Below are 22,197 nucleotides of genomic sequence, written 5' to 3'. Positions count from 1 at the left end.
CAACTCTAGATCTACAGTTAGAGGTAAGCAAAGTTGGGTTTTGTGAACATTCACCGTACCCAAGCTTTAAACCCTTGATTCGAGTATGGTTTCTTGAGATCTTGTAAATCCCCTTTGAAATGATGAATCTAAGGTTTAATAGATGGTTTACGTGTTGATCTTGAAGGATTTGAAGAGATATTGACAAGGTGGAAGAAGCATTGTGGGTTTGAAGTGATTTGGAGGGTTTGAGGTTGTTCTTGAGCAAAGAAGGTAAGATGGTTTCCCATCACTTGAATCTAACCTAGATCTAGGTTAGAACCATCCTATAGGACCTTGAAGGTGTGAAGAATGGGTGGGGAAAAGCCCCATTTAATTCCCCAAAGAATGGAGAAAATGGGGAAGAAACAGGGTGTTTCCCGCCAAGACCGGTGGGTGCAACCGGTGGGCCCCTACCCGCCTATGGGCACCCACCTGAGAAGGCAGGGGGGCCTTCGGGCACAACCGACGGGCCAACCGGCGGCCAACCGGCGGGCCATCCTACCCGTCGGTCCTAGCAGGGGCCCCTGGCCCAACCGACGGGTGGAATCGGTGGGCCATACAGGCGGGCCCCTACCCGCCGGTCCCAACCGGTGGGTAGGACCGGTGGGCCAGACAGCCCACCTGTCTGACCCACCCGTGTGGCCCCGAGGGTGATCCTTATGTCTGATTGGACCCAAATCGGACGTGTGACCTTCTTTTGACGTTCTAAACACGATTTTGTCATCGGATTTCATTAATTTTAATTCTAAAATGGTGAAGTACTAACCCCGCTCAATTATGTTAGGTTCACCAAATCCTACCCGATTCGCACTGGATCTCACCCGTACCCAACGGGAATCTTTGTACGCTACAGGTAAGTGGGGAGAGGACGTTTGGCTTTGTTTCAAGGCATTGTTTGGCATTCATTTAAATATATCTAGTCTAGTCATGCCATCATGAATATGCTATGTAGTCTAGTCATCCCACACATTGATGTGCATATGTGCTATGTTTACTTTCCAAATGCCAATTGAATGAGATGTTTATATGTTGAATGTGGACATCATTGTGCATGTTGCATTGATAGACTAGATGCCGTAGTCGGCTTGGAGACGAGTGCATTGGTGGCCCGTGGAATGGGACACGGAGGCACTATGCAATCGTACTATTGTCATATAGGAGCATGCGGTATTAGGATTTTCACCATCCCGTGCTACGACCCTTCCCAACAGGGGTTAAGGTGTTGGGTTATCATTTGGGGGGAAGCAGGGGTCGCGGTCGTCGGGTCACTGTGGTGGTTAGACATAACGCCCGACGGGTCATGTAGGACAGTCGACAACCCCGGTGGTACATTCAAGAGGGCCAATCGTACTGCTTTTAAATTGCTGGAGTCAGCACCTTTATTTTTAGTTATTTACATTTCTGGTGAGAGCCGGTGGACGGCATTGTCTTTACTTTTCTGAGTACTCACGGTGGGCCTTCTCCGACAGCCCTATGGGCGTATCGCGGGAGGGAGTTCGCGGCTCGTACCCGGCGTATACGCGCACTGTGGTTGTAGTAGCACTAAAACCGAGGACTTAGTAATGTTGCTTAGGTGGATGTGATTTAAAATGTATAGCATGGCATGTAGTGCATATGATGTGTTGTGATGTGTGGACTGTTGTGTGGTCCATCTTTCTACTTACTGAGCTAGTGAGCTCATCCCACGTATAACCCCGTTTTTAGATGATTTTGCAGGTCATACATCTGAGGAGCACGGGGTGGGTCCCACAGTCAAGTTTCCTAAAGAGGACTGGTGGACCCCTGAGGAGTTAGAGCACGGCACTGACTGCTCGTGCGAGAGTTGTGCTACGGGACAGCAGTTCTGGGGCCGAGCTGAGCTCCACCTTTGGGACCGTGCTGAGCTCCACTTCTGAGGCCGAGCTGAGCTCTACTACTTGATGCCGAGCTGTGTACTCTGATTGTTTTGGTGGATTTCCTTATGTACTTGATATTTGAATTTTATTCTTTTTGTGTAAATATCATACCTTCGGGCCCAAATGTATATAATTATTGTATCACTATCCGGGTATCAAGTATTATGGGATTATTTACAGGTAAAACTTAGTCTTCCGCTGATCTGATGAGTTTATATTAGTTGTGTGTATGCTGTGGTGGAATACAGTATCTGATGATCCTGGCAGGTTTGGGTTAACCGGTGTTAACTCAGTCACTGGCCCGGTTCAATGTGAACGGGGTGTGACACTATATGCATCTGCTGCAGCCCGCAGGCAGCAAGCATGCGAGCAGGCTGGCCTGTTGGCCAAAGCACGCCACGCGCACGTGTTTATAGGTTTTTTCGGTGATGACTATAGGAGATCCGTCAGTTCGATTTTTGCATATCATATATCGTCAGAATTGTATTTTCAAGTACTATTCATCTATACAGTCATCTTAATTGGATTCCTTCGTATATAAAATGCCAAAATTGGACCCCTTCCCTCCGCACAGGGATTTCTAGTGTTTCAGAACTGGGAGTGTTTCGGGGTTATCTGGCTAGGTAGGGGATGAATTTTTAGGGTGTTTGGGCTAGGTGGGGGGTATTTCTAGGTTTCCAACAAGACTGTCCATGTGCACGGTATATATGCGACAAGGCGTGATTTTCTGGGGATGATTGTCGAAGATTCGTCGACCAAATTTTGGCATATCATATATCATCGGAATCGTGTTTTTGAGCACTATTTATCTGTATGGTCATCTTGATCAGATTCTTTCATATATAAAAAGTTAAAATTAGATCTTCCTCTCTCCCACGCGAGGATTCTAAGGTTTCGGATAGGGAATGTTTCCATCAGCATCTCTGTCGGTCGAAAGCTGGAAGTCACACCCAAGATGCATATTTCATCAAGCCAGAGGAGGGTGATAAAATTAGGTGTCTACACCCTACAGCATTGATCCGGTCAAAGGAGGCACCAAGCCCTCCGACCCTCTTGAAGAGAGAATGGGAAAAGAAGATAAGACTCATTTGGAGTTTACAGCTTCCCACTGATCTGAAGAGCCACATCTATTCATTTCTGTAAGAACCATGAGCTCAAGAGCTACATGAGCTCAAGCTTAGGCCCTTCAAAGGAAGGAGCATGTACGCAAAGAAAAGAATAGCACAAAGAATGATGGTTTGCATGTACTATGCTTGAATCAACTTCAATGGGAAGGTCCATGATAGTGGTCAAAGATGTGACCAAGGAGAAGGGATGGCCTCAATCAATATGCTTGAAAATTTGGACTTTATAGAAAAGGGATTAAGCAGTCTCCATTGCTTCTCACCCCTCAGAAAGTTCAGCTTTAGAGAGCATGAGGTTGATCAACTTGTATTTGTTAAGAAACAAGCATCTGTTAAAGAGAACAATGTCAGCGCCATTGAAGAAATAGCAGTGACTTTCCTGAAAGAAGAAAAAGGCCCTTTGCCGCATCTACTCCTCCATTTACCCATTGACCCACTGCTAAACTGGAGAAGCATTAGAGAGAACTTCAAGTTTACTCATGTTACCGAGTCAACCAGCCTGAATACCACTGATAAAAGCATCAAGTCAGTCATCGAGTTTGTAGTTGAGTCTGTTGTTGAGTCTTTTGTTTATGATTATATGTCAGTCTTCCCTCTTGAGGAAAGTCCAAAGTCCATGTATGTCGAGTCTGTTACTCCTTTTATGAATGAATTTTCTGATTCCGAGTATGACTTGCCTAATTTTTCTGATGACGATCTTAATAAATATCATAATCTAATAAAACAATACAAACCAAAGAAAGCCCAACCCATCTATGAGGATACTTGAGTTATTAATCTAGGAACTGACCAATGCCTTAGAGAGGTAAAAATTGATCCTACCCTGGATGATGAAGAAGCAGAGTAGATGATCAGTCTTTTGAAGGAATTCGCCAAAGTGTTCACTTGGTCTTATGAGGATATGCCTAGTATAGACCCCAACATCATGTAATATTGATTGCCGACCCACCCTAGGGCAAAGCCTATCAAGCAGAAGCTCAGAAGATTGCATCCAGAATGGACTGAAAATATCAGATAAGAAGTTGTGAAACAATGGAATGCTGGTTTTCTCCAAGTGGTGAAATACCTCCAATGGTTGGCCAATATAGTACCAGTGCCAAAGAAAAATGGCAAGGTACGAATGTGCATAGATTTCTGAGATCTCAATAAGGTGAGCCCTAAGGATGACTTCCCACTACCTCACATTAATGCATTAGTCGACAACACAGCAAGGCATGCCTTTTTATCATTTATGGATGGATTCTCAGGATACAATCAAGTGAGCATGCACCCAGAGGATTGTGAAAAGACAGCCTTCATCACTCCATGGTGAACCTATTATTACAAGGTGATGCCTTTTGGACTGAAGAATGCTGGGGGCGACTTATCCAAGAGCAACTACAACCATATTGCATGACATGATGAACAAAGATGTGGAAGTTTATGTGGACGATATGATAGTAAAGTTAAGGGATCACCAGGGGCATATTCCCACGCTAAGACGATTTTTTAAAAGGATCAAGAGGTATTAGCTGAAGTTGAATCATCAAAAGTGTGTATTCGGGGCAAAGGCAAAAAAATTGTTGGGATTCTTGGTGAGTGAAAGGGGCATTGAAGTCAACCCTATCAAAATCAAAGCAATCTAAGAGATTCCCACGCCTCGCATTGAGAAGCAGATACAAGGATTTCTGGGTCACATCTAATATATCAGCAGGTTCATAGCACAACTGACTATGATCTGCAAACCAATCTTCAAGCTGCTGAAGAAGGATCAGCCCACATAATGGAATGACCAATGCCAACAAGCTTTTGATAAGATCAAAGGATATCTTATGAACCCACCAATTTTGACGCCGCCGGTGGAAGGAGAGCCACTTCTATTATACTTATTAGTGGGAGAATATTCCATGGGCTCATTGCAAGCACAAAAAAAAAAAAAAAAAAAAAAAAAAAAAAGCAGAGAAGGGATTGGAGCATGCCATCCACTACCTCAGCAAGAAGTTCCTGGAGTATAAGATATGGTATACATCTTTAGAAAGAACTTGTGCTGCACTGATTTGGGAAACAAAAAGGTTGCGACACTACATGGTAGCATATCCAGTACATTTGATCTCAATGATGGATCCAATCAAATACCTCTTTGAGAAACTGGCTCTAATAGGAAGGATGGCTTGATGGCTGTTATTGTTATCAGAATTTGACATCACCTATATTGCTCAGAAATCTATAAAGTGGCAAGTTGTAGCCGATCATTTGGCTACCCACCCCACAAGATGGAAGAGCCTTGGATGATGACTTATCGAATGAAGAAATCACAGCAATAGAAGAAGAAGACATAGCTAATGAATGGCAGTTGTTGTTTGGTGGAGGAGCTAATCAAAAGGGGTGTGGTGTGGGAATATTGCTTGTCACTCCTGACGGCCTTTACTTGCCCTTGTCATTCCACCTTGATTTTTCTTATACCAACAATATTGTCGAATACGAAGCTTATGCCTTGGGGCTCAAAATTGCTCTGACCATTGGGCTAAAAAAGATCAAGGTATATGGTGATTCATCCATTGTCATCTGTCAGATGCAAGGAAAGTGGAAGACCAGAGATGAAAAACTGAAGCTATATCAAGAACATTTGGAAGAGGTAATTAGGCACTTCGAGAAGATCTCATTTGAATATTTACAAAGAGATAACAACCATTTTTCCAATGCCCTTGCAACCTTGGCTTCCATGGTAGAATGCAACCCTATGGCTAGGGTCTGACCATTTTTAGTGGAACAAAGAAGCAGGCCCTTTTATCAGAATTCGGTGAACTCTCTCACCATAGATGGTCGGTCTTGTTTTGTTCACATAGTGGACTTTATCAGGGAAAGGAAGTACCCGATTGAAGCTACAGATAGAGAAAAGAAATTTCTAAGGAGATATGCCACCCAATTTATTCCTCATGGGGACTTGTTATACAAGAGATCCTATGATGGAATACAGCTACTGTGTGTGGATGAAGAACAAACAGCAACAATCATGGAAGAAATTCATCAAAGCCTTTGTGGACCCCATATGAATGCCAAGATGCTAGCTAAGAAGATTCTCATGCTAGGATACTATTGGAACACAATGGAAACAAACTGTGTGGGATTTGTCAAAAATTGCCACAAATGTCAGATATTTTCCAATATTATACACATCCCACCAATGGAGTTGCACTCACTCAGTTCACCTTAGTAATTCTTTACTTGGGGTATTGATATCATAGGGAAGGTCAACCCCAAAGCATCCAATGATCACGAGTTCATATTGGTGACCATTGATTATTTCACCAAGTGGGTAGAAGCTCAATCATATGCAGTCCTCACATCTGCTAAGGTGGAAAAATTTATCTATGAAAATATCATTTGCCGATATGGAGTGCCTCAAGAGCTGATATTGGATTAAAGATCCCATTTTTGGGGCGAAACTTACAAGATCTGAGCAAAGTTCGGTATCAAAAGGTATCACTCTACCACTTACAGAGTAGACCAATGGGGCAGTAGAAGTAGCTAATAAAAGCATCAAGGTTATGGCTGAAGCACACAAGGATTGGGCGGATAAGTTGTCACTTGCTTTATTGGCATATCGGACCTTTGTACTATCCTCAATAGGGGCAACTCCTTTTTCCTTGATATATGGGGCTGAGGCAGTCCTACCCGTGAAAATCCTAGTACCATCCTAAAGGGTACTACTTGATATTCAGTTACCTAAATGAGAATGGGTGAAGACCAAACATGACGAGCTCCACTTTCTCGATGAAAGACCTATGAAGGCCATGGATAATCTGAAGAAATATCAACTGAGAATGGTAAGGGCCTTCAATAAGAATGTGAAGTCCCTTCACATAGAAGAGGGTGAGCGTGTTCTTTGAGAACAAAGAGCCCCAATTCATGACCCAAGAGGAAAATTCAGGCCCAATTGGAGTGATCCAGTCACTGTCAAAGAGATTCTACCAAGTAAGGCTGTAAAACTCATAGACCATAATGGTGAAGAAATACTCGGACTGGTCAACATGGATCAAATCAAGAGATATTATGTCTGAAATGGTGAATAGCCTGAGCTATGCTAGACCTAATTCCTCTCAAGGGATACGTAGCCAGCTTGACATATACAAGTACGGTCTTAACAATCTTAAGGCAATAAATTGGTTCCTAGATTGATAATCAAGGTATCTAAAAAGATCATCATAGCTTATGTCCCCCAAGAATCACCATTTGGCATGCAAGGCCATTAGGTATTTTCCATTCACCTATGGTCCTCCAAATTCTTATCCAGAATTCTACCCCCCAAAAGTCGTCACCCAAAACCAGTATTTCAAGACCTGGGGACCAGATAACCCAGATTGCTTCGAAAGAACCAGCCTAGAGACCAGATAGCCCAGACCGGTTCAAAAGAGCCAGCCTAGAGACCAGATAGCCTAGACCGGTTCATAAGACCCAACCTGGAGACCAGATAGCCCAGACCGATTTGAAAGAACTAGCCTGGAGACCAGATAGCCCAGACCAGTTCGAAAGAACCTAGCCCAGATAGGTTCGAAAGACCCTACCTAGAGACCAGGTATCCCTAGACTGGAATATGGAATCCCACCTAGGAAAGTCAAGAATCAAAGTGCTAACATTTTTTCCAGGATTGAAAGAGTAGCAAATTTTTATTCAACAATCGATTGCCCAGGTAAGATCCTAAACTTTAAAGTAGTTACAAGGTATTATTTGTTGCATTTTCAACTCTGTCATTGATGATCAAGACGATGGCAGTACATGCTCCGAGTGACACAATATGGTCGTTCTTTTCTTTGCCCTTTGGCTGTTGGCATAGGCCTCAGCCAAAGAGGGGCATTCTATAAACACCCAATTTTTTCACCCTCTCCCGGCTACGATGACTTATGGATCTTGGACGTGATATCTCACTTCCAATCAACAGAGATGACAATTGACTGAGGTAACTCAACCCAGAAACATTCCATACTCACCCAAAATTCCCAAAAATCCTAAACGAGAGAAAAGAAGGGTCCAATTATGGCTTTTCATATATGGAGGAATCTGGTCCAAAGTGACCATACAAATGCATAGTACTAAGAATCACGATTCCCATGATATATGGTACGTCAAAATTGGACTATCGGATCTCCTAAAATCATTCCCAAAAGTTACTTCATGTGCGTCCAAACCCCACCCTTGCAAGCCCCCACACCTTGCCTTGAGTGCCCAAACCCACCCATGCAAACCCCGACACCTTGCCTTGAGTGCCCAAACCCTGCCCATGCAAGCCCCCACACCTTGCCTTGAGCGCCCAAACCTTGCCCACATATGCATCAACCTTACCCAATATTACGAGTCCTCACGCACACCATTTGGCTTTACAAGAGCCGGCACCCCCACCAGAACCCTATGTGCACTGGCCCCAAAACTCCTGAGGCCCTAGAGCCCCTGTCGAAGCCCCGATGCCCCCGCCGACCCTCGAGACCCCCGCTGGAGCCTCCCTTTCTTACATGATTCTTATTTATAGGGAAGGGGAGAAAAAATCCAACAAATTGGGTTTCTAAAAGGTTCGATATTTTTTTAGATTGAGGTGCTAATGTGGAGGGGAGAGGAGAAAAATCGTGCAAGATGGGAGACCCAATGATTTTCTGTTTATTTTCTTTCTTATTTTTTATATATTTTCTCTCTTATTTCCTATTTTTCCTCTGCTTTTCATTCTCCTTCAAACTTGCACACAAACCTTGGACGATTTTCTCTGCTTGTTTGAAGATTTGGACATCTTTGTTGATGATGTGGAGGACAGAGACACGATTTGGACAAGATTTATTTCTTTTTTTTTCTTTCCTTTTTCTCTCTTTTCTTGAGACCTCATAGTTAACATGGGATTTTTTCACACCACAACTCACTAACTGCGCTAAGTAGTTGTTGTTACTAAAAAAATAATCTTCAATTACTCAAGAAGGGTCCATCGATCTTTGCTAGCATTTGGAATATTCTTTTGTACCCCTGGGACAACTGCAGAAGGGCTAGCCTACATCTTAATTCAGTTCTGGTCTATTATTCTTTTTCTAACCCGAAAATAATAATTACGTGTATGAGTGCCAAAATGAATGCTTACTTTTAATGCAACAATTCGTCTTGCTCAGAATTTCGTCCTCTTCACAGCCATGAAAAGAAAATGGCCCTCTTTATATGTAAAATTGGAGATATGGCACCCGATAGTCCTTCAGGCCTTGAAAATAGAAAACTTGCAAAAAGAGAGTAAAACCCAAAGTAGTTCCATTCTAAATATGCAAAATGCATGTTTTTATACCCTAGATTTCACATATAAATGTGCTCATCACATCTCAATGACGACCTTTATACTCTTACAAAATAGGCATCCACGTATCTTCGAGCGATGATACCACAATGCGGATCCTGCGGGTAAGCACACGCGACACACCCCTCCCCAATAAAGAGAAAGAGAGGAGAGAGGGCTAAATGCATAAAGCCTTCCCCCCTACCCCCACAAAGGGGGAAGGAAGGGGAATCTCCGGCCGTTACCCTCACATCAAGCAACTACCTATAATGGAAGATGCTCCTCTAGGCCCAAGAGTTTCTACCACCCACTTGGGCACATAAAAAATTTTCATATGGAAAGTAAATACTTCTTAAAAGCTTATCCTAGAGAGACTCATCATTTGTGATCAATGGCAACCTTAGCTTCGTAAGCAAAGCCTGGTTCTAAATATTTAGGTCTTTTATCCCAAGGGCCCCATCCAACTTTGGAAGACACAAACACTCCTTTACCACCCAGTGAATCTTCCTCTCATCTCATTTTTTTTTATTATTTTTTATTTTTATATAAAGTTACAAATAGCCTTACCCCATATCATCCAAAATCTCACTTGGAACCTTAAAGTGAGACATACGATAGGGGGAGGGGGTGAGGCCATCACCACCAACTTGAGAAAGACCTCTTTTCCAGCTAGGAATAAAAGTTTTTCTTTCCAACCCGCAATCTTGCTAATGGTTCTGTCTTCCATATGCTGAAAAGCTACTTTCTTTATTTTTTTCAATCTTAGATGGGAGCCTTAGATAGGTCCTAGGATCCACTAGACCATCCACCTGGATAATTTTGACAAACGTATGACAAAGTTTGACCGGGTATTTGGGGAAAAGGACACAAATGATTTATGATCATTCATAGCCTAACCTCAGACCCCACAGTAGAGAGAGAGAGAGAGAGAGAGAGAGAGAGAGAGAGAGAGAGAGAGAGAGAGAGAGAGAGAGAGAGCAACCTTGAGGCTTCAAAGAGAGCTTTGATTTGTTTGAAGGAAGACAAGACAATCATCTATGAAGAAGAAATAAGTTATCTGCGGACTAGTTGCCTTAATCTTCATCCCATTTAAGACTTCTATTGGCAACAACACCAGAAATCAAGAATATCAAGCACTCAGAGGACAGAACAAACAAACTTGGGGAGAAGGGGTCACCTTGTCTGAGATCTCTAGAAGGCTTGATATATCCTTTTTGCAATCCATTCAAGAGGAAGGAATAGGATATTGTACTCACACATTGATAGATAAGCCAAACACCCACTTTCTACATAGACCCATCTTCGCTTGGATATTAGAAAGGAAGCTCCATTCAATTTTGTCACAAGCTTTTCTCATAACTAGCTTAATAGTGGCAAGATAGTTTATTCCTTTCTTCAATTGTTTCATGTGGTGGAAAGCTCGTGAGCAATCAATGCATTCTCTGAGACACTTTTGTAATGACCTCAGAATACGACAAGTACTAGACCCACCTAGGAGATCGGTGAGGTGTCTCCACCAAGAATACAATAAGTACCAGGGGATTTGAGAGATCGGCGAGGGTGTACAAACTTTAGTCCCATATTGCCCGGGGAGAGATTACTGGGCTAGTTAATAACCTCTAGCCTCCTTAACATGACACAACACGTTTTAAAACCTTAAGGCCCATGGGTCAAAGAGGACAATATTATGCAAGGTTAATGGGGCCGGGGAATTACACTTTTACCTACAACAAAAGCAATATGCTATGGAACTATAATCTGGTGAAACTAGGAGTAATGAATTGGAGAGCACTATCCAGATTTGAAGACCCTTCCAAGGTATGAAGGTTATTGAAGAATGAGAAGACTTCCTTGTTAACATCCATTTCTTACTCCAAACATTCACACCACTTTGTGCTTTTAGTCTTCTGATATTGTTCCTACTTCTTTGTAGGGTTGAGGATGGAAGAACTTGGTATTTTTGTTCCTTTATTTCAGCCATAGGATCCTAGACTTCTGCTTCCAATGAGACTCTTGCTTGGGATGAAAGAAATGAGAGAAGAAGATGATGTGGGTCCCAACATTTTAGAATATTGAGAGAATAAAAAAGAAAAAATAACAGTTTGGGGGTAACTTCTTATGGTTTGGCTACGTGTCAATATTTACTCTTTACATATGTGGAGCTAATCCGTACTCAATTCTAGGTACATGAGTCATCTGTGCAGGGTTGGGATGCAACTGGAGAATAGTTTAGAGAGGGGAGAATAAGAAAATGGTTGGAAGACTAATGGCTGAGAAAGTTCTTAAAGAAGAGGAGGAGATGAGAGAAAAAGAGGGTGGTGATTATGCGAAGAATAAGAAAGACGTTGAAAAAAAAAAAAAAGACGACTGCTTCCCATCTCAAACAAAAGGAAAGGGATTGAGAAATAAATGAATAAAAAAGAAGAATGAAAAGAAGGAACAAGATCCTCTTCGGTGCAAAAGTGCACATCTGATGGTTGAGAACCCCTTGCGATGTGTGCTATGGTGTGTGCCTAAGTGCTCCCAGTCCCAATTATCTCTGGATCCAAAGAAATGTGAGATAATATATATATATATATATATGAGAGAGGAAGTGGTATCAAGTTATTTGTATGCCACATGTCAGCTACCTAGCATACAAAGAAGGAAATTTTAGTCCGACTCCATTATTACTCCCCCTACTAGTCATGGTTTGAGGTATAATTATTGGATCACCCATACAGGTTATCCATTTTGGTATTGTTAGCCATTGATTCCAATATTGTGTCATCCCATATTAGTGGAATGGAATTTTTTTTCTTTTGCTAACGACTAGTATCCAAGCCTTCGGCTTGGCTAGTCCCACGGGCCCATACTGACCTCACGACTGTATGGACTGGGTCATACAGGGGTTGAATGAGAACCATTCAACTTCACTGAAAGCAGTGAAGAGCAGTAAACACCCCTGTGTGAGTGGCTATTAGTGGAATGGTATAGACTAAGGGTAAAACAGTTAAAAAAAAAATACCGATATTTTGAAAAACAATAGGTAAAATTGTCTAATACAGTCCGATCCGTATCAAACCCCAAGGTGACCCATACCCATTTGCTCTCGGCGCCCTAAAACATGCTACTAGGGGTGTCAAAACCTAGTCAGAACTGGTAAAATCGATTGGACCAAACTAAAAATAGTTCAGAACAAATTGAATTGAAGTCTTATTGGGCAGGTTTCAGTTTGGGATATTATAACCCCAAAGCCAAATCGAACCGCAACAGAAATCGAACGAAACCAAAAGTAGTACAAAATCCATATCAAAACTATAACCAAACCAGTAGGAAAATCGAAATCAGCCGAATACTTATAAAAAAAATCAGGTTTTTGCATAATTTTGTTTAAATTTGCATACTAACACAAACTAGACCAAAACTATAAGAAATCAAAGCCAAACCAAAACCGAAGCAAATGTAAATCATACCAAAGCCAACATTTCCTTATTGGTTTAGTTTCGATTTGACCATTTCCACATCGAATCAACTCAATGCAGATAAAAAATGGACGGAACCCCCCGAGTGATACCCCTACATCCTAGTTCAATGTCCTAAGTACCCCATACTTTTGACATACATATATCCATCCAATAACAATGATGGATTGGTGAAAAAATATCTACACGTGGGTGAAGGGAAACTACCTAAAAAAATATTGTTCCATTAATAACAAAACAAAAATAAGTAATTCAAAAGATGCAACAAACAAACTTGGCTGTCAATCAAGCCAAACCTCATAAAACATAACAACAAAAATAAAAAAATGCAACCATGATAAACTTGGGAAAAGATCCTCTTCAACACCACCAACCCTCCAACGATCCATATAAGGGCTAAGAGTGTTTGAACACGCATCTTCAAATGTTGACAGGTACTGGGATGTGTGATCAAGCTCTTTCAACCCTTAAATGATCGTTAGAGGATCGCTGGAGAAGAGTCACATCTGACAAACTTGGCTCTCAATCAGGCCAAACCCCCGAAGCCAAAGGTCTTTTTCACTTGAACTCAAAATTATGGACATTTTACCAAATAAAAGAAAGTTATGGACATGATATTTATTTATTTTTTTTTTGGGTGAAGTTTTGGAGATGACCGAGCCATGGATCTTATGTCTTTGATCAGCCTGTCCATGTTGGAACGGGAGGACCCACCTTGGCTAACGCAACTCCTTGCAAGCTTCGCCAGCCTGTCCACCGAACCCATCAACTCCTCCCTCCGCTCCATCACTTCCTTCACCATCTTCTCCACCGTTCCTCTGTCGCATGTATCCTTCATGTCCACACCCACTCTCCACACCTCACTGACAAACCTGCTGTTAATCTGCTGGTCCGCGAAGTAGGGCCAGCAAATCATAGGCACCCCAGTGTATATGCTCTCCAGCGTCGAGTTCCAGCCGCTGTGGGTGAGAAACCCACCCACGGCTGGGTGGGCCAGCACCTCTTCCTGTGGAGCCCACCCCACCAGACACCCTCTTTCCGTCGTCGCCTCCACTAACTCCCCCGGAATCTCCTCATTCACGTTTCCTCCGGTGACGGAATCTGACCGTACGACCCACAGGAAGGGTATCCCGCTGCGTACCAGACCGTACCAGAACTCCAACAGTGTCTCCCTGCCCACCACTGCCAAACTGCCAAAACTGACGTAGACCACCGATTTAGGTGGCTGGGAATCGAGCCACTTCATGCAGCTTCTGTCCACCTCCCAGAGGCTATTGGCAGAAAGCGACGACAGTAAGGATTGTTCAAGCAGTCTGGTTTTGGAGTGGGCATGGAGCGGTCCGATAGCGTAGAGCTTGGGAAGGCGAGAACGGATTTCAGAGAGTATTGGGCCTTCCAGGTCTTCGAAACTGTTGAGTATGAGTGCGGACGCCCGAGTCGTCTCCTGGGTCGCACTTAGAACCGTTTGAAACACATGGTCGTTCAACTCTTCTGCCCTGCAGAAACTGGGGAGATCTCGTCGGCGCAGAAAACCCTCCATCCCCGGCACGCTCTTTATCGGCACATCCATGTCTCCTACAATAAAATAAGATGTCTAAATTTATTCAGAGAAACGGGGAAAACTTATATGGATGCCAACGCTGATCTTGATTCAAGGATCGAAAATAGGCCAGACTGGTGCCCGACACAGACAAAACCCCTCCGGAGTCAGCTATGCTATTAAGCTGGATTAACGCGAAAACACGTTAGGAACCGTACCTTGGAAGGGAAGCTCGCCGGCTGCAATTAATTTGGGGATGCAGAAGTAGGCCCAGAAGGAGCAAGCGCTGATGGTTCGGAAAGAAATGATTGGAATGTTAAGCTCCTCTGCCACATCAATGACGAAAGGTATGATTCCATCTGCTATGATGCAGCTCAGCGGTGGAATTTCCTGCTGTGGATGGGATAGGGAGATGACCAGATCTCGGAAAAGAGGTCTGGTGATGGACTCCAAGGTGTTGAACATTTCAAAGGTGCTTTCAGCGGAACAGTGGCCGTCGTCTGGGAGGCCATCAGTGATGGATTCGAAGCGGAATTTGGGCCAGTGACTGAAGCGGGCTTCGGCGTCGGTGAAGCGAAGGAGACGTTGGTGGTTATGGTCGGAGTTTAAGAAGGTGATGTACATGTCTGCTGGGCAGAGGAGCTCCGCTAACTTGAGCATGGAGTTCATGTGACCCTGAGCCGGGAAGGGGAAGATGAGCACGTGAGGAACTGCTGCTTCTCTCTCCATATCTCTCTCTCTCTCTCTGGTAGTCGAGAGTCGAAGCAATAGGGGATAAGGTTACTATAACAGAGGTATCTCTCCTCTCCTGGAGTTTCTGTCAAATCACAAACTAAAAAACTGTCACTGGATCCTCTGGTTGAACCATGTTTTGAGTTCACGGTATCGGATCGGAAATTGGCCATCCCAAAAACCGATATTATATTGATACGGATTGGTATCGGATCTCCCTTATTAAAAAGAAATACCCTTGATTTTGCTTAAGAAACAGACTTTTTGACATTTTTACCCCTATTCCATCATCGTTCAATTGATTAGTTGGAGGCAGTTCTACAGGCTCTAGATGATGACTGGGTTGTCAATAACAAAAAGACAAAAAAAAAAAAAAAAAAAAAAGGAAAAAAGGACCACGTGGAATCTGATTGTCATTTAGTTCTGCCATTGTGGAATCTGACTGCCATTTTGATTAGTGAAAACCAATCTGTTTTCATTGAAGGAAGATCTATTGTAGATAGTATCCTGATCTGCTATGATATTGTTAGGGGTATTGAGCATAAGAAAGCACATCCCACTGCAGTGTTGAAGATTGACCTCCAAAAAGCCTATGATTCTCTGAGTAGGAAGTTTATGTTGGAAATTATAAGAAGAATGGGGTTCCCTCCAACTTTTATGAGCTAGGTTAAGGCTTGTGTGGCCTCCTCTATTTTTCTGTGCTCATCAATGGAAGTCTTGCTGGGTATTTTTTAGGAGGAAAGGGGATAAGGCAGGGAAATTCCCTATCTCCTTATCTGTTCACTATGACTATAGAGGGATTTTCTCGGGTTATGAGAAAGCTTGAAGTTGATGGGAAGATCAATTTTCTTCCAAGATGCAGAGCCAGTCATCTGTCTCGTCTTATTTTTGCAGATGATCTTATGATCTTTGTGAATGTTGTCCGATGAATCCATCATAGCCAGTTTGGGGGCCCTAGATGAGTTTGCCTCCTACTCTGGGCTGCATCTCAATAGGGCTAAGTCCTCTATTATTTTAAGGGGAATTACCTAAACTAGTAGTATACAACTTTTGGAATTAATGGGTTTCAAGGAAACCAAGTTATCAATTCGGTATCTTGGTATACCTCTTGTTTCAGGTAGACTCACGTTGACCGATTGCAGCCCTATTTTAGACCTAATCAAGACAAAGCTGGATGGAATTAACTGCAGTTGATCTCCTCAGTTTCCAAGGATGCTATATCTATGGTCAAGAATTTTTACTTTGCCAGGTAATCTTATAGCTAAGGTAGAGTCTATCTTTTCAAAATTTTTATTGTCTGGACCTTCTTTGGAAAAGAAAGTACATTATGTTTCTTAGGATGCTATATGCAAGCCAAAGGAGAAAGGGGGCTTAGGAGTGAAGAGGGTCAAGGAGATGAATGTGGCAGAAATTATGAAGCAAATATGGTGGATAACTTCACACAAAAAGAGTATTTGGGTGGAATGAGTCTACAAAAGGTACCTCAAAAAGGATACCATATGGACTGTTAAGGCGACTAGTGTTGCTTCTTAGTCGTGGAGGAAAATCTTAAAGTACAGAGATAAAATGGAAGACTATGTTCTGCATATTATTGGTAATGGCAACACCACAAAGCTTTGGCTGGACAATTGGCACCCAAGTGGGATTATGATTAAAAAGTTTGGAGAAAGAATAAAGTGTGATGCTGGTTTACCTCACTTGGCCACAGTTGAAGAAATCTTAAGGAATGGGGAATGGCGTCCGACTCCAGCTACTTCTTTACTTCTTATGAAAGCTTGGGAAGGGCTTCCTCCTATTGCTAGACTTCACTATTCTGAGAAGGATCTAGTGATCTGAAAAGGGAACTCTTCAGGGGTTTTCTCTACAAAATCGTCGTGACAGCTTATTGTTGGATTTATGGGCTAAATTAATTATTCGAGTTGATTAAATGGGTGAGTGTCAAATTGCATGAACCGGTTCGGTCCACTCTCAAGCTTAGGGATATGCTGGCTCAACCCATTGTGGTTTAGGGTTTTGAGTGCAGGACAGTATTATAAATATTAGGTTTTGGGTCCCTACAGCCATTATTCACTCTTCCCCACTTTACCATTAAAGTGAGAGAACCAAGGAGGTTTAAGGAGCTGTAGAAGATCCATAGCCAAGCCAAGACAGCGAAAGTGTGAGTGACCAACATCAATCATCTTCAGCATACTAAGGGAAATGTACAAATCGATCCTCCATAATTTTATTAGATTCGTGTTTTTTTTTTTCCTGTGTGGTTTCCTCAATAGGGTTTCAAACTCAAACTCATAGGGAGTTCTAACAAGTGGTATCAGAGCAGACCACATGGGACAAGAATCGATTGAATTTTTCTTGTACATGAGGATTTTGATTATTACTTAGAACCTGATTTGATTAAAAATCATGAAAATCATAAAAATCTTAATTTTACCATCATTTAAAGATCCTATATGAAAAAATTTTCTTTGCAAAAGTTGCAGATCACGAGAAGATGGTCGCGGCGGTATGCTGCAAGTCACCGGAAACCTCCGGACTCGTTGGCACACTCCGTCGAAAATCGGCTGTCGGAGGAGAGAGAAAAAAAAAATTTTCCAAAAAAAAACGGCGGCGAGTCATCGCCAGTTTAACTCGGAAACCCTACCAATTTGACCCGAGACATAGTGGGTCAACTCATGTGCACTATTTGACTAGGTCAAAGGTTGACTGGGTCGTTGACTAATTGACCCGAATTTGACCTGGAACTCATATGCCCGAACCAGTTGGTTTGGATTGATTTAAAATAAAAATAAAAACTTAAAGGCTTGTTTGGTTTTTGTTCATTTTGGGTTTTTATTTAAACTACTTTAAATTTCATTTAAAGGTTCGTTTTAAGGCCAAATTGAAATCTATTTTTTGCGTTGGATTCCTTGTTTCGGGCCACATTTAATGATCTAATTTTTAATATGACATATTTATTTGAAATTTTATGTTGTATTTGGTATCAATTTGTTCCTTTTGGGTTTTTTATTTAAACTACTTTAAATTTCATTTAAAGGTTCGTTTTACGGCCAAATTGAAATATGTTTTTTGCGTTGGATTCCTTGTTTCGGTCCACATTTAATGATCTAATTTTTAATATAACATGTTTATTTGAAATTTTATGTTGTATTTAGTTTCAATCATTGAAAAAAAATGGCATAAATCAATGCTTTGAAAAATATATATGTTATTGGTTACCATGAAATTGAGAAATTTTTTTTTTTAAATTGAGATATGTTAATATGGAAAAGGGTGTAAGCTTCCGCTCATTCTTAGTTGCAAAGTAATTTTGCTTTAGGAAACCATGAAATGATGAGGTGGAATCCACCAAAGTGGTACATCTTATTATTTCATGATTTTCCACAGGGTAGCAATGTAGGTGACATTTGCCTAAAGGTGATGTCACCAAAGTTAAGAAAATGACAGTAACCTAGAGGTTCCTAAGCCCAGAGGTGAGGGGATTTCAAAAGTTATTGTTCTTTTCACAGTAAATATGAATTTACAAGAGGACCAGTGCATTCTTAGCCCAAAGGATAGGAATGTAGTTGCGGTTGTGACTCTTGTATGGTTATTGTTGTCCTAGTGACATATTTATATATATGTTTTGAACATAAAGATATACATCTCCAATGGGAAAGATATGATAGAACTGAGTGAAACCCACCAAAGTGGTACATTCAGTTCGATTGTATCTTCCCCAACAGTAAAGGTGATACTTTCCCAAAGGCTATGTCATCAAGGTTTGAGGATAATCATCCACATTTCAGAAAGGGACATTGAATTTGGAGTTCTTTTGCCCAAAGGTGATTGAATTCCAAAGTTAGTGTTGTTTTCACAGTTAAAAGAAGAATATAAGAGCATCAGCTAATTCCTGTCCCAAAGGATAGGGATATATTTTTAGTTGTAACTCTTATTTAAAATATATTGATGGTATTACATGCTTTTATATTATGATTTATATTTTGATATTTGGCATGTATTGTGTTGTTGTTACTGCTGTAGTAAGATAGTCATTCTCTCAAGTTATGTATCTTCCATCCCAATACTCATTGGTAACAACTATCAAAAGTGGGTGGAGGAATTAGAATTGCATTTAGGTCTTCTTGACTTAGACTTGGCACTTAGGGAGCCTAAACCTGAGCCTCTCACAGACTCGAGCAGAAGTGCTGAAAGGACCAAGTTTAAGAAATGAACTAAAGCAAACAGAAAGTGCATACTGGTTTTAAAAAGGGCAGTTCCTAAAATTATACGTGGGAACATAGAGATCAAAGACACTGCAAAAGAATTCCTGGATGCTATTAAAGCTAGATTTCAATACAACAAGAAAGCTGAGAAAATCACATTGATGACCAGGCTAATGAATACAAGGTATGATGGATGTGGGAGTGTTAGAGAATACATTTTGGGTGTAGCTACTAATGCTGGTAAACTTAAGGATCTTGGAATACAGATTGATGAAAAATATATTGTACACATTGCACTGAATACCCTCTCTAGTCAGTACAAGGTTATCCAATCTACCTACATTGCACTGAAGGACGATTAGAGCCTAAATGAGCTCATTTTCATTTGCACTCAAGAGGAAGAAAAATTGAAACAAATTAGGTTTGAGAGTGCACATGCAACTTTCCACAAGGGATCTTCTGGTGGACCAAGCAGAAGGAACAAAAATTTTTCCAACAGAGGAAGCGTCAAGCCATATGACAGGACTAATAGCTCTCAAGAACTTGACACATCTCAAAAGGCTCAGGATGAAGAGAATACCAACAATGTAGAGTGTTTCTGGTGCCATAAGAAAGGACATGTGAAGAAGGACTGTTTTATTTTCAAGAAATGGTTAGAGAAGAGGAAGAATTCTGGGGTTGATAAGCAGGATGATACTAAGAAAGGGTGAGGTAGACTGATCATCAGCAATTGAGAGCAAATAAAATTTGGTCCCATCAAGTAGTTAGGATTTCTTTACATACAGTTATTTGAAATGCTTGATTAGTGGGAGCTCTGGTTTTGTTTAGTATTTGTTTATGTTTTGAACCTTAGCCCGTATGTTTTGGGGCACAGTTTGATGAATTATGGTTAAGTTTTAGCATTTACATTATGCACAGTTATTTCTTGAAATATTTGGTTTATGATTTCATTTGAAAATGTTTTTATAGGCAGTAATTGTTTTAGTTATAGGCAATATTTTGCCACAGTTCAAAAGGTAATGTTTGCCACATTTTAAGACAGTATTTGTCACAGTTCATAGGCAATATTTGTCACAGTTTATGAGCGGAAGGCCACAGTTAGATATTAACCACAGATCAAAGGCAATTTGCCACAGTGAAGGTTAATATCTCAGTTAAGGACCTACATAGAATGACAACAGTGTAATTTGAGCATATGTCAATATTTCTATGATGGTATCCCACATAGATTCGTATTAAGAAACTTACTTATGTTTATAATAACAGAAAGTTGTATGCCGTATATTGAGGTGTATCTTCTGCTGTTATTCGATGTGAGTGGTTTTTCAACTGAATCACAGTAAAAGTGGTTAATGTAATAAGATTCTATGGCCACACCAATTTAAAAGACATCATTATAATTAATGTAGCCCAAGTGGGAGATTATTGGATTTATGGGATAAATTAATTATTCATGTTGATTAAATGGGTGAGAGTCAAATTGCATGAACCGGTTCGGTCCACTCTCAAGCTTAGGGATATGCTGGTTCAACCCATTGTGGTTTAGGGTTTTGAGTGTAGGACAGTATTATAAATACTAGGTTTTGGGTCCCTACAGCCATTATTAACTCTTTCCCACTTTACCACTAAAGTGAGAGAACCAAGGAGGCTTAAGGGGTTGTAGAAGATCCATAGTCAAGCCAAGACAGCGAAAGTGGGAGTGACCAACATCAATCATCTTCAGCATACTAGGTGAAAGGTACAAATCGATCCTCCATAATTTTATTAGATTCGTGTTCTTGTTTTTCCTGTGTGATTTCCTCAATAGGGTTTCAAACTCAAACCCATAGGGAGTTCTAACACTTATTAGAAAGAAGGAAACAAAGATATCTTGGGCCAAGATTGTTTGGCTTGATGGTAATATTCCAAGACTCTCATTTACAACATGGTGGTGTCTTGTTGATGCCTTGCCAACAAGAGATATCAACTTATCAAGCGGAAGATTAATGTCAATCCCCAATGCACTTTCTGTTGGGTAGGTAAGGAAAGCAAAAACCATTTACTTTTTGAATGCACTTTCTCACATGCTTTATAGAAGGATGTGGCATCTCTTTACAATCAAAAGGGGAGGAACCCTGTTAACATTCTAGATATTAAGGGTCATTGGAAAGTTAGCTTTCTGTGCCACAGTGCAACACTTACGGCAAGAAATAAACTTCAGGATTTTCAAATCTAAAAATAGGACAAGACCTCAAATTATGGAAGCAATTGTTTCAGATGTAAAAACTAAGTGCTTTAGGATGCATTTTGTGGCTGAATGTAATCCTAGAAATCAAGTTATCATGTCTAATCGGGGAATTCATGTGAGTTGGAAGATTATGATCCCAAAAGCTTGTCATGGTTTATGCCTCCAAATAATATGGTTGCTTTACATTGTGATGGGTCCCTCTCACAAGTCCGAGCTTCTTATGGAGGCATAATCAGGGACAAGAAGGGGGTTTCTATTATTGCTTATACTGGTCTTGGGGAGAAGGCTAATATCTTATGGCTGGAACTTCTTACTATCCTTAGAGGAATTACTTTATGCATAGATATCGACATGATGGAGATCTCAATTTGGTCAAATTCCAAATTGGCTATAGAAATTCTAAATTGAGAAATTGAGGGACCATGAGAAACTAGAGTTATCGAAAGCAAGATTTTTTACATCTCTAATAGCCTGTCTAGAACGGAGTTCAAGCATGTATGGAGGAAGGTTAATAAACCTGCTGATTACCTAGCATCTATGGCTACATCTCGGGTGGAGACTATTATTCAGCCTCATGATTTTCATGATAAACTAAAAAAGTTAGTGATAGAGAATTTAGATTTCAAGATTTACTGTAGATTGTAATTTGTTTCTTTATTTCTCCTTGGTTTCTCTTGTAATGCAGGGGTTGTCCTGCTTTGTTCCCTAGGGGCTT

General features: G+C 41.2%; 1 protein-coding gene across 1 annotated transcript; it reads right to left on the bottom strand.

Annotated features, from left to right (window-relative positions):
• Window positions 1–12,985: 12,985 nt before the first annotated feature.
• On the bottom strand, window positions 12,986–15,168 carry LOC122093480 (7-deoxyloganetic acid glucosyltransferase-like). Its single transcript, XM_042663828.1, has 2 exons — window positions 14,540–15,168; window positions 12,986–14,356 (listed from the first exon to the last, which is right to left on the bottom strand). The coding sequence occupies exons 1-2, from the start codon at window positions 15,048–15,050 to the stop codon at window positions 13,404–13,406; spliced, it is 1,464 nt and encodes a 487-aa protein (XP_042519762.1). The 5' UTR covers window positions 15,051–15,168; the 3' UTR covers window positions 12,986–13,403.
• Window positions 15,169–22,197: the final 7,029 nt, after the last annotated feature.

Source organism: Macadamia integrifolia, chromosome 11 (assembly GCF_013358625.1).
Source record: "Macadamia integrifolia cultivar HAES 741 chromosome 11, SCU_Mint_v3, whole genome shotgun sequence".
NCBI classification, from domain to species: Eukaryota; Viridiplantae; Streptophyta; class Magnoliopsida; order Proteales; family Proteaceae; genus Macadamia; species Macadamia integrifolia.
This window is presented reverse-complemented; position numbering and strand designations above follow the sequence as displayed.